Genomic DNA, 13,835 nt, shown 5'->3' on the forward strand with positions numbered 1-13,835 from the left:
TCTCCAGTAACTTGTAGATTAGATGTAATATACCTGGCACATAAAATGTCTTCAGTCAGTGGTAGATCTTTACATTATGTTTAAAGAGATTAAGTGATTTCCCTGTAATTGTACACTCAGTACCTGGTATTGCTGAGAACTGCACCCGAGTCTTCTGACTTTCGAGCCCAGGCTTTTCTTTCCAAGTCGTGCTGCTGTAGTATTCCCAAAAGACCTGACTCAAATCGCACCTTTTTCTTGAAACCTTTCCAGATTAACTTTCTTCTTTTAATCTCCCCACAACCACAGAAAAACTCATTTTACATAATTGTGTATCTCTTAGAGTTGTAGAATGTGTATCTTATCTCGCCTGTTTGAATTTAAGCCTTTAAGCTTTTTGAACGTCACTCTCATATCCCCTTGCTTTTTGTAACCCTCACAACATAGGACCTTCCCTATTGAAAATGCTGAATGAGCAAATATTACATAAAAATTCGTTAAGTAACACAAGTGTTTTACTTGCTGTAAAACAGTCAGAAATTCTCTACTGTATGACATTTTATAGTTTTAACTGCTGGAATCAAATGGAAATAATTTTTTATTGTGGAATATCCATTCTGAAAAGGTTTAGAACTTGACCAAAGGAAAAGTTTTTGTCTGTATTATTTTACTGTGATTGTAGGTATCTGTGGAATTGATGAATTTGATAAGATGGGGAATCAACATCAAGCCTTGTTAGAAGCCATGGAACAGCAAAGTATTAGTCTTGCTAAGGCTGGCATGGTTTGTAGTCTCCCTGCGAGAACTTCCATTGTTGCTGCTGCAAATCCAGTTGGAGGACACTACAATAAAGCCAAAACAGTTTCTGAGAATTTAAAGTAAGTCTCGTCAAATATTTATACCTTTAATATGTTGAATCCCTATAAATCAGTAAGAAAAAGATAACTGAAGATATAATGGATAGTTCACAGACATTACAAGTTTCCAATAAATGTAAAAAAATGTATTCGAACACTACAAATTAAAACAGTAAAATACCATTGATATGTTCCAGATTGGCAAACATTTGAAATATTAATAATCATTATTGGCAAAGGGATGGGGAAATGGATTCTCACACAATTTAGCATTTTGAAGGACAACTTGGCACTTTTATCACTATAGTAAATTTATATTCTGTTTGTTCCTGCCAAATCTTTTGGCAGTTGTACTCACAGAAATAGTCACACAAGTGCACAAAAATATGTTTACAAGGTGGGTATTATAGCATTGTTTATCACTGCCAAAGATTGGAAACAACTTAAAATGTTCATTGATAGGGAAGTGGTTAAACTATATAGTGGGTAAGACTATACAGTGGAAAGTAGCAGTTACGAGAATGAAAGGAACTTTGTCAGTACTGATAGGGAAACAGGTCTGTTCTTTACTGTTAAGAACAAAGAGCGTATTACACATACTTACATATGTAGAATGATCCCACTTTTCGCCCAAAACAATGTTTATATCTGTATGTATGTAGGCTTTCTCTTCTGATTTGTTCTGTACAGGTTACTCAAAATGTATGGGAGGGGGAAAATAGACTCAAGTGACTCAAAAGAGAGAAAATGATAAAAGAATGAAAAAATTGGAACCTTAAATTCTAGTAGGGAAAAAAAGCTAATTTCCTAATGTTTAATAATGTATACCTCTAATACAGAAATGGTATATACTAAAATACCCAATTATACTTTGAGATTCTGGGTATTTCTGTACCACCACCACCAAAAAAGTAAATCTATTAGTTTTTCTTAGTAAAATGACAAAGTGCTATGTCTATTGGGAAGATCCTAAGGATCCTATTGAACCTATTAAACAAGGATCCAGGAACACGGATTGTGGTTTTTAGTGGTACCACGAACATGCTTTGGGACATTGGTCAAATCCTTCACTTTGGATTTCAGTCTTGTCTCAAAAAGATGAAGTTATCTGATTGGTGGGTTTAGAGATGATGATTAGAGTATAGCATTTTTATTATAGTGAGTAATTAGATGGCCCTTTAAGAAATAAAATGGGCTTTTTGCTTTTAAATGGGCATAAGTGTTTTGAGTGACTCAATGTGAGGCAACAGATAATAAGATTAAGAAATACTCAACTGGATAATTGCTGATATATCATATAGCATTCTAGCTTAAAAATTCAATGATCCTAAATCATAGGTAGTGATATGGAACATAGAGAAGAACTCTGGTTTTGGTGGTAGAAAGGGCCATGTCCTCAGCCTACCAAGGCTATAAAGCTGTGAACATATTGAAGAGCATATGGCCTGTTGTCTCTGGATATTGAATCCAAAATCTATTGCTTGTTTCTTTAATCTAAAACCTGTTTTAAATTCTACATGGAATGTGAGTAATAAACAAGCAAGTCAGTGGTGTTCTAGGTTTTCAGTTTGTTTTGATTCTAGTCATTGTTTCTTCTTTCTTTCATGCCTCTTTAGAATGGGGAGTGCCCTGCTGTCCAGATTTGATTTGGTCTTTATCCTCGTAGACACCCCAAATGAGCATCATGATCACTTACTCTCTGAACATGTCATTGCAATACGAGCTGGGAAGCAGAGAACTGTTAGCAGTGCCCCAGTAGCTCGTGTGAATAGTCAAGGTTCAAATACTTCCATACTTGAAGTGGTTTCTGAGAAACCGTTATCAGAAAGACTGAAGGTATGTTTCTTCTCCTTAATCATTCAGGTCGCTTCTGTTTTAATGTCAGCCGAGTGTGTTTATTGTACTGCAGTAGTATATAATCTTTCATACCAAACCTTTTATGTTATAATGAATACGAGGCTTTATGTAAACTCCATGTGAAGTGACCTAAGTCAACTAGGCCAAGTGCTAGAACTGTAGCATGTTTGGTTTATCTGTAGAGTCTTTTTGAATTTTATATTTGTCTAAGCAAGTTATTTTAGCAGAAAGATTTCATTTGCTGCTTATCTTTGTAATCTTGGGCCTTTTTATCGTGTGTTAGGTGGTTCCTGGAGAAACAATAGATCCAATTCCCCACCAGCTATTGAGAAAGTACATCGGTTACGCTCGTCAATATGTCTCTCCAAGGCTTTCCACAGAAGCTGCTCAAATTCTTCAAGATTTTTACCTTGAGCTCCGGAAACAGAGCACTCAGTTAAACAGCTCACCAATCACTACTAGACAGCTGGAATCTCTGATTCGCCTAACGGAGGTTTGTTTAAGTTCATGCTTTTTTGGCTTAAGAAGGGGGCCAAAGGACTAATATGATTTCTCTCCATTTTCTGCATGATTGATTTGGTTTTTCTTTTTATTGGGAGACATTAGAACTAGATTAAGTTTTTTAAAAGGTTTGTTCATCTCTTTGACATATCAGTCGAAATATTGAAATATAGCCATTTCTTTCTAGGCATAGGAGCAGTAAATTGCCAAGCAACTTTTTTTTATTCTTTTTAAATGACACTTAGGAAACTCCTGTAGTGTGAAGAGTAGTTAGGTTAACTAAGGATGTTGGAATTCAAAGTTGAGTATATGGGAACATGGAATGTGTCAAATACCTTGAGTATTTGATTTGATGCACGACAGCTCCATCAGGATAGAAGTGCCGATTTTTTTTAACAGCTGTTCACAGCTATGGAATGCTAAGAGAATTCTTGCAGTTAAAATTAGCTGGGTCAGAATTTGGGCTTTTTGCTTCTAAAATCTGATAATCTCTTTGTTGTTTTAACAGATTGGTTAGGCATGACTTCCTGAAAGTAAAAGGCAAGGAAAAACCAAGTACATTTCATAATCAAATCTTCTGAAGTAAACACTCAGAGAGAATGTTAGTAGATAAAAGTAGATTTTAATCCATATTAAAGGTTTCAAATCACTTTTTAAAATTCTGACTTTCATATTACAACATTCTTCCCCAAAAGTCAGTTTTTGTTTAAAATGAGTAAATGAAAGAAGCTTAGACATGTTATACCTGCTCAAACAAGATTAAATATATTTATAATCTTGTTATCTGAAAATGGTTGTTATCTTTCAAAGGCACGAGCAAGGTTGGAATTGAGAGAGCAAGCAACCAAGGAAGACGCCGAGGATATAGTTGAAATTATGAAATATAGGTAAGATTAAAAATTTTAATGTTTTAAATGAAATACCAGTGATCGTTCCGTCTCAAGTATAGATTTAATTAGGCCAAACGAAATTGTTTTTATTTTTCCCATTGGATCACATCTTCCTCAGAACAAACTGTACTTTCTTGGTTTAAAATATTTCCATGTAAATAGTCTTTCCATGAATTTTTTTTGCGGCAATACATTCACATAGTTCTAAAATTATTTCAGAAATACATATTTTGAGAAGGCTTGCTCCCATCCTGTTTACCATCCACTCTTCCTCTTCACCAAACACTCATTACTTTTTTGTAAATAGCATATGACTTACATTGTTCTGTAGCTTTTTTTTTTTTTTAACGTTATATCCAGAGATCTTTCCCTGGAAGGACACAAAGACTTTCTCCTTTTTTTATAGCTACGTAATATTCTATTGTTTAGATACACTATAGTTTAACCAGTCCCCATTGCTAGATACATGAATATTTTCCATTCTTTTGCCATTACAAAAAAATGTTACAATGAGTAATCTCTGTAAGATACTTCATATGTGGGTAATTCTCAGAAATGGGAAATTCTCAGAAATGGTTATTTCTGGGTCCGTGGGTAAATAAACACATTAGGACTTTGACAAATATTGCTAAACTGTCCTTTGTATTTTATATCATTTGGTAGATCACGATTCCTAGAAGGTAGAAAAGAAAAAAAAAAAAAAATTTAACGTATATGTCTACCTTAGAAATAGATTTTTTCTTTTAAGTGAAAGCTGATCATTAGGTAGGTTTTTCTTTCAATTAAAATTTTCAAAATTGGTTCACACATTCATATGCTTCAAAATTCCAAAGTTCAAAAACAGTGGAAAAAGTTCCCTCCTACTCTGTTTACTAGCTACCTTGTTCTTCCTCCTATTGCCCCAGTGGCAACAAATATCTTTTTGTGACCAGATATGAATACCCATCAGAACTCTGTTGTATCTGTGTATTCTTTTCCCCCTTTTATAAAGAAATGGTAGCATACCATACACATTCTATACCTTGCTTTTGTCAGTTAAAGTGCATTTTGGAGACCATTCCATATCAGTGCCTAAAGAGCTTTTATTTTTTACAACTGCATAGTATCCCGTTGTGTGGATGTATCACAATTTACAAATTAGCTCTTTTTAATATGCTCTCCCAGCAATTAAAATATAAATCGTTAGGAATCTACTTTTCCAATGCCAAAAAATACATTAAAGGTGAAATTATCTTAAGTAATTTCCATTCAAAAGTAAATTTCTTTTTTTCTTAGAGCTCCTATTATGGGGCTTGCTTGGAATCAGAACTAGGTGACTTCGCCTAGTTGTTACTCTTTGGCTCTGAGTAAAAGTGGTACAGCATCGTTGGAAGAGCACAGGCTTTAGTGTGACCTGGTGTTCCCACTGAGAGCAAGTTACACTGTGCTTCTCAGTCTCCTTTTGTGTGAAATGCACAACAAAGAATTGTGCTCTGAGGTATCATGCAGTGAGGCTATATAAAGTGACAAGTATGGTTCTGGCACATTAGTGGACACTCAGAACACTGTATTACCAATAGTGCTAGCCTCGATGATATTAAGGTGAGACTGAGCAGATCCCCCCCTTCTCTGGCTCATATTACACACTGCAGCCTTCACAAACTGGCAGATCTCACATCACAGACCAGAAGTTTTCAAAATTATTAACCTTTTTGAAGAATCTTGGGTGTAGTCTTCAGTGCTCTCCACCTAACTTTTCTAATAGCTCTAAGCTGCAGCTCTTTTTCCCCCTTTCCTCACAGGGAGAGACTTTACCTGGTTGTCTCTTCATTCACAGCGGGTACTGACCTGCTTGGAGGCCACTGCTGCCTCCAGAAGCCTGCTGTATGGTAGAAGGGCGCCCGTGCTACCTCCTGAAGGTCGAAGCATCAATCTCGAATTTGTTGCTCTTATAGGCAGCCTGTGGGTGAAGGGGAGCCTTTCTCTTTAATTCAGTGAGTCAGAACTTGTCAGCAACAGTGAGGTTATACTTGCAGTCTTTGAAAGCTTTAAAGACTCTAGAATTGACTGCTCTTTTTATTGCTGGTGCCAAAGAACTGCCTTACAATGAGTAAAATCATTCACAATTAATGAGACTATCAATCCTTTCAACCAATTCCTAACATACCGTGTTTCCCCTAAAATAAGACCTAGCCGGACCATCAGCTCTAATGCGTCTTTTAGAGCAAAAATTAATAAGACCCGGTCTTAGAGTAAAATAAGACAATACAATGATAATATAATATACCAGGTCTTACATTAATTTTTGCTCCAAAAGACTCATTAGAGCTGATGGTCTGGCTAGGTCTTATTTTCGGGGAAACAGGTACTGCCTTCTACGTCTAAATATCCTATTGGTTTAGCATCACACAGTATTGAACCATCAATTTTTTATGTGATTCAGTACTAGGGTTTGAGGGGTCTTATGGGTGAAAATTTTACCAAGCTGGCTTCCTTCCCTCTCCAGTTGACTTCATTGTGTTGGAGACCCTCCAGTTACGATTTATAAGCAACCAGATAGTCTAGGAATTACTAGACTTTCTCATACAACATGTTGCCAGGGGCTCAGTTTACTAATATGAAATAAAGGAATGGCCACAAATACCAGTTGCCTTCCTGACTTCTAATAGAGGAGACCAGACCAGTAAGAAACCAGAAACGGCCCTAACAGTCATCCTTTTTTCACTAAAAAGTAAGTCTCTGAACCTAACCGAAATGCCAAATAATTTGGATTCAAACTTTTTTTCCTAATTAAAAACAAGAACCAACAATAACAACTTCTTATTTAATAACAAGAAGTTGCCTCTTTGCTTACAATCTAGATTGTGTCTTTGTTTCTTTGCATCCTGTGCTTAAACTGTCCAGCTATGGGGTTGGGGCTAAGATTTCTACTCTTGGTTTTCTTTTTAATGATTTCTCTTGTCCTTTGGGTCTTTTGGTGTCTGGTTCGATTGAAAATGTCATGTACGTATGTCTACTTCATAGAATGTTGCCTGTCAAACCAATCAAGGGTCAATCTACCCTGATCACCTTCTCTCACCTGTAACATTCTCTTTGAGGCTTTACCCTTACTCAATTTCCCTAGACCTCAGACCCCAGACTTTGCCTGAAGCAGTCATTTGGTATTTGTCCTCAGTAAATCCACTGGTCTGTGGACACCATGGATTAATTCTCATATCTGAGCATTATACTTAAGCAAGGTTAATTATACCTTGATTACTTTTTTAATAAAAATGCTACACTGCTCATTTATAATTGGTTCTGCATGACTGAATAATCATGTCAGTAGCCTTGCTGGTAAATTTGAGTTAGTTTCAGGCTGTCAGTTTACTTCTAGGCTCCTGAAAAAAAAGGTCTCACTATTAAGTGTAAACACCACCCACATCACAAGAGATTACCAGTTTGTTTTCCTAAACTGAATGTTTTTTTACTGGCTTTTATAAAAATATTCAGATAAAATGTAATAGTTTGATTCCAAATGATTGGAATTACCTGGCATAATATCCATGGTAGAGATAAAGACCCAGTTAAAATACTGAGACTAGATTGCGAATTATCTGTTTTGCTATACTTATCCTACTTCCTGTCCTTAGTCTACACTCTATGAGAGCAGGGAACTTATCGGTCACATTTACCAGTGTATTCCCAGGGCCCAGAATCATGCCTGGTGCACAATAGGCCCTCAGTAACTGTACTGCATTGATGGTAAAGTTGACCTTAGTACTCATCTTTCATTCATTAACTCTTCCATTTCAGAGTTTGTCTCTTCAGCTTTTGAATGTTTGTCCTTAATGTGGTTTTGAACCTGTAAAATTACATTTTAACTGGGAAGCAGAACCTAAATAAGAAAAATCTAAACTGTGATATATAGTTCATCAGTTATCGGGGCACATAGCTATAAAAATGAAATGTTTATTGGCAGTAGTTCACATAAGCTTTCTCTTATAATCAAAAATATACTAGGACGCGGAAGAGAACAGAGCCACTATCAAATGGGAGGTCATTGTGAATTTTTTCTATTTCAGGAAAGTAGCTCAAATATTTTACATATCTTTCTTCAAATCTGAAGATTCAAATCCCAGATAGGCCACTCAGCTGTGTAACCTTTGGCAAGTCACTTAACCTTACTAGATTTTATTTCTTCATAGAATCTGTCATAGAATCTGTAAAATGGAAATAAGAATTGCCCCTATGTCATAGAATTGCTGGGAGGACTAAATGGGATGGCATATGGTAAATAAACATAATTAAGGTAAATATTAGCCACTATAATTAATGTAGTAGCCTAAAGCAGTTTTGACAACTGTCTGAGAAATAAGCATATGGTCAATTATATGGTAGAGTAGTTAATCACGAAAGCCTTAAGATTATATTATCTTTCAGGGGGAAACATATTCATCTCTTATTGTCATTTATTAGAGTCTTATTTGAATGAGAATTCCTGTTTGCACAGTTCATTCTCTTTCATGTAGGCTCTCATCTATTTAGAAACAAAATGAAGCTGTTTATAGTACCCTTTAAACTCATTACTGTAAGCTCCTCAAGGGCAAGGATTGTACCTGTTTTGTTCACCATCATAAGCCCACTGCTTAGCAGATGACCAATTATATTTGATTAACTCCTGATTAAATAACATCTTGGCCTATGAGCCTGACTGTGAGAGTGTATCTGTCCCATCAAAAAGGCGGAGAATTCAGGCAAGGAATCAGCAATAGGGCTGTATTAGAGAATGGCTAATTGTATCTAACTGGGGTTTTCAGACTTCTGGCTAAAATGTATTGTCAAGTACATGTTTCTTTCCTTGATATTGTGAAAATAAGCAGCAGCAGAGAACTGGAGGTAATACGTATATCTTTTAATATGTAACAATCATTACCGCAAGTCAGCAAACCCTTCTAGTTCATTCCCAGAGTATTTTAAACACATTTTATTTGCCAGATGCCGCATTGGGAACTGGGGATGTATCTTTTCCCAGGAAAGTCTAAATTGAGTATATTTAGAATTTTTTTTATGGATCAAAAAAAAAATGTTCTGGGTATCCATATTATAATCTATCAACTTTATATTTTTATATATTTCTCCTTTCAAATTTAGAAGTTCCTTAAAAATGGTATCTGTGTCCAAAATATTTGTATCCCTCCATGCTATAGGGAATTTCATAGTGGCCATTCAGTAAATACATGTTTAAATCTTTGCTATGTGAGGCCTCATGGCTACTTCCCCATTTTTCTTATAATCTGGTGGCCTGGGATAAAAATTTCTACAGGTGTGCCACATTGGGTAACTGTTTATCTTCCTCTCCCATTAAGCATGCTGGGAACTTACTCTGATGAATTTGGGAACCTGGATTTTGAGCGATCCCAGCACGGTTCTGGAATGAGCAACAGATCAGCAGCAAAAAGATTTATTTCTGCTCTCAACAATATTGCTGAAAGAACTTGCGATAATTTATTTCAATTTCATCAACTTCGGCAGATTGCCAAAGAGCTAAACATTCAGGTATGATAAGCCAAATACTTAACAAATCTTTTTTATAATAATGTCAGCAGTCTTTATTAATGTATAATAGAACTTTTAAATATCAAAAGATTTGGATTAAAATAATGGAATCAGCATTTTTGGAGTATTTAAAAATACAAGCTTGTTTTCTTTATTTAAGTTTTGAAATTAGCTGTACAGAGCTTTTAAAAGATAGTTTTTATATTTACCTACCTCTTTTCAAAAGGTTTTTCAGCATCTTGATAGTTACAGGGAAACATTTCCATGTTTTTCTGACAGTCCCTTGTGGGCAAGTCATCTTAATGTCTTTGAATCTGTGTTTTCATTTATTAAATGAACTCTTCCACCTACTCTACCTACTGAAAAGTTTTAGTGAGAATGGATGTAATAGGACTTTATTTTTTAAATTTATTTTAAATTATAGTTGACAATATTATATTAGTTTCAGGTATACAATATTTATTCAAAATTTATATACCTTACAAAGTGATCAACACAGTAAGTCTAGTAACCATCTGTCACCTTACATAGTTATTACATGATTGAGTCTATTCCCTGTGCTGGACATCACATCCCCATGACTAACTTTATAACTGGAAGTTTGTACTTCTTAATCCCCTTCCCCTTTTCCATCATGTAAAACAGTGTATATGGAAAACTGTCCACTTAATTTCAAAAGGTAGTCTTTGTTTAGAACTAAGGTTAAAACAAATAGAAAAGATTCTTTGCATACTGGAGTTTTTATTTTTGATTAGGTTGGCATTACAGAATCCAAAAGCTCATATATAGAGGCAGTTTTCTCTATAAGTCCAAATGATTTTTATATGCCCAAGAAACTTGACAATTGTATATTACTGTTTAAGAGATTAATTTTTAAAATCATATTTGTACACATTAGTTAGTGGAGTAATTTTTTCATGTTTTTCTTCCAGGTTGCTGATTTTGAAAATTTTATTGGATCACTAAATGAGCAAGGCTACCTCTTGAAGAAAGGCCCAAAGGTTTACCAGCTTCAAACTGTGTGAAAGGACTACCAAGCTAGGACCTCCTGGGTTTACTAGCAGTTTAAAGCAATCTCAAGAATGAAGAATATGCAGAAAAAATACTGTTCTCTGAAAAATGACATCCCAAAAGTAATATAATAGGAATAGTGTTTAACTAATTTAAAAAGTGATAGAGTCATTTGTTAATTTTTATAACTTCTTCTACAGGTTAAAAATAAATTGTTTATATTTTTTTATCTAAATGATGTAATTATAAATTAGTTTTGTTTTTGACTGTCTTTTATTCTTATATTTCATAGTTATGCATACCAAATGTCCATCTGGGGAAGCATTCACAAAGTTACATTTTAAATAGTTCTGACAAAAAATTGAGCGATCCCAGCATAAATTCAGAAATAAATTGAAACCAACTTTCAATTCTAGAAACATTTGGAAATATCTTATATTGACATATTTAGCTTAACATCATAGCTACTGAAAAAGGTTTCAGGTGTATTATTTGTTATTACTAAAGGTAAACATGTACCTACTTTAAATAAATAGCTGTGCAAGGTTTCTATTAGTACCTATACTTCCACACTTCCATATTCCCTAATTTTCTGTTCAATTTCAATGGTCTTTCTATTTGCCTCCATTTTTGTGAAACATGTTAGTACTACTAATTCTTAAGTTTTCAGTCTTACCTTATTACAGAAGAATATTTTTCTCTTAAACCCTTTTACATATGTATATACATACTTCCCCATTTCTTTCCAGTTTACTTATATTAATATATCACAATTTTTAGTTAAATCTGTATTTAGCCTTCTACAGTATCGTAACTTGAATATTATTCATTTCCTTTCTTGTACAACTTTTTTGTTTTCTCCAGAATTAATAATTTATTTTTCAAACTTAATTTTCTATGTACCTGCCACTAATTTGACCCTAAGGTGCCACTGCAAATCTAAGTTTCCTCTCAGAACATAGAAACAAATCAAATAAGCTATTTTAACTTCGTGGAAACCTCTCTCCTGGAATTCTCTGGCCTTTTCCAGTCTGAACCAACAGCTGTCATCTTGGGATTTCCCATTTTCTCTCCCATTTCTTGGCTCCTATGTGCTCTTTTTTGTTTTGGTGGAACCCATTTTCTAAGTAGCTACCTGAGAAAGTGTTCATAAGGCAAATTCTACCCTCACCTCTGAATTGATACTTTAGACATAGAATTTTAGTTTGGAAATTATTCTCACTCATAATTTTAGATAGTGCTATAGTTTTCAGTGTTGCTGTTTAAAAAATTTAAAGCCATTTTGATGTTTATTTTTGGTATGTGACCTTTTTTTTCTCTTGAGAAGCTATTTGGATCTCCCTTTTTTCCCATGGTATTCTAAATTTTCGTGTTTAATAATATCACGCTGGTTTCTCATGCCAAAAATGTTGGAGTTAATCTTTACATCTTTCTCTTATCCCGATATCAGTCTATCAAAACAAATCTTGACACTACAAGGTCTAACATTTAAGTTCATGAACTTGTTGCAATGATGTTGCTAATCTTTTTTGATATCAGAGGGATTATTCATTATGAATTTGTGTACTAACTGGACAAACAGTTAACCAAGTTTATTATTTGGAAGTGCTGAAAAGGCTGTGTGAAAAAGTTAGACAACCTGAACTTTTCGCCAACAATTCATGGCTCTTGCATCACGACAATGCAACCAGCTCATACAGCAGACTGTGAGGGAGTTTTTAGCTAGTAAACAAATAACTGTATTGGAACACCCTCCCTACTCACCTGATCTGGCCCCCAGTGACTTCTTTCTTTACCCGAAGATAAAGGAAATATTGAAGGAAAGACATTTTGATGACATTCAGGACATCAAGGGTAATAGGACGACAGCTCTGATGGCCATTCCAGAAAAACACTTCCAAAATTGCTTTGAAGGGTGGACTAGGTGCTGGCGTTGGAGCATCACTTCCCAAGGGAGTACTTTGAAGGTGATATTCAACAATGAGGTATGTAGCACTTTTTCTAGGATGAGTTGGCGAACTTAATTGTCCAACCTCGTATCTTCAAAATATCTGGAATCTGATCACTTTTTATTTTAGTTCCACTATTTTGGCCCAAGCTACCGTCTCTTGTCCAGTTTCATAAAGACAAAGTTTCTGTTTATTCACTGATGTTGCCCTAGCAGGTAGAATAGGTTTTGGCCACATATACCTGTCAGGCCACAAGTAAAATTGGTGATTATACCACTTATAAATGAGGACAGAGTGGTAGAGAATAAAAAAGAGTTTCTAGTAACAAGATGGAGGAATTCTCCCCCTTCTCTCCTGTGAAGTTGTTCAAAAACAATAAGGAAACAGAAACAGAAATAGATGGTCCATCTTTTGTGAAGGAGGAAACAAACCACAAACCCCAACAGATTAGGAAGAGCTGCCAAAAGCTATCAAGATGAACCAGGCAGTTTTGCATGAGGGAGGAAGCAGAGATGATGCCGGTGGCTGAAGATTTTAGACGGAACCAGCAAAGTGTATTTCTCAAAGTATACTTTGCACGCCTTTTGGAGCAACAAACATCCCATGTTTGCAACAGTGTGAATATGGCGTATAGGTTGGCAGCAGCAGCTTCTCTGAACCTTGCTGGTCAAGAAGTAAAGATATGTTAAATGAGAAGCCACACAGTTGAGCCAATTTGAAGGAGAAAAAAAATCTGGTTGTCCTCAAATTCCACCAAGCAATATTCTTTAATAAAACAAGGGGCAATGCCTACAAAATTTTTTCAGAAAGAATTTCGTACCCAGATGTTTCAGTCAGGTCTCTTAGTTGCAAAAAAGGAGTCAACAAACTTTTTCCGTAAGGGTCCAGACAAAAAATTTTAGGCTTTCTGGGTCATTTGGCCTCTGAGTCACCCAGAAACATCTTGATTGAAGAAGGCTAGTTTATATACTCCTTTCATAGAATGCTAGGGAATTTTCTGGGTTTTACTTTAGGGAGACAGGATCAATAAAACCAGACTTTCCCGTATGTTCTTATTGAGAGTTCAAATAGTACTGGTTGTGTATAAAACCAATAAACATAGCCTATTAATAATATACAAGAACTCAGAAAATATGAACCATTCTTGGAGAATGGTTGAATGTTTAATTCTAAGACCAAAACTTAAACAAATGGGATTATTGCCATAGGAGAAAATGTAAATATTAAGTCCTGATTTTTAAAGGTGAGAGAAGGTAGATAATAGTGTAAATATG

General features: G+C 35.1%; 1 protein-coding gene across 4 annotated transcripts in view; it reads left to right on the forward strand.

Moving 5' to 3' along the window:
- The window catches only part of MCM8 (minichromosome maintenance 8 homologous recombination repair factor), a 34,244-nt gene extending 23,399 nt beyond the window's left edge, over positions 1 to 10,845 (forward strand). For all 4 annotated transcript variants that reach the window (XM_088789255.1, XM_088789256.1, XM_088789257.1 and 1 more), the window contains exons 14-19: positions 662 to 857; positions 2,453 to 2,672; positions 2,977 to 3,186; positions 4,005 to 4,081; positions 9,412 to 9,601; positions 10,534 to 10,845. In XM_088789255.1, coding sequence (XP_088645381.1) covers positions 662 to 857; positions 2,453 to 2,672; positions 2,977 to 3,186; positions 4,005 to 4,081; positions 9,412 to 9,601; positions 10,534 to 10,626 — 986 coding nt within the window. In that variant the 3' untranslated portion in view covers positions 10,627 to 10,845. The remainder of the gene's footprint in view (positions 1 to 661; positions 858 to 2,452; positions 2,673 to 2,976; positions 3,187 to 4,004; positions 4,082 to 9,411; positions 9,602 to 10,533) is intronic.
- The last annotated feature ends 2,990 nt before the right edge of the window (positions 10,846 to 13,835 follow it).

This window comes from Rhinolophus sinicus, chromosome 13 (genome assembly GCF_057876585.1).
Source record: "Rhinolophus sinicus isolate RSI-liver-muscle chromosome 13, RSI-T2T, whole genome shotgun sequence".
NCBI classification, from domain to species: domain Eukaryota; kingdom Metazoa; phylum Chordata; class Mammalia; order Chiroptera; family Rhinolophidae; genus Rhinolophus; species Rhinolophus sinicus.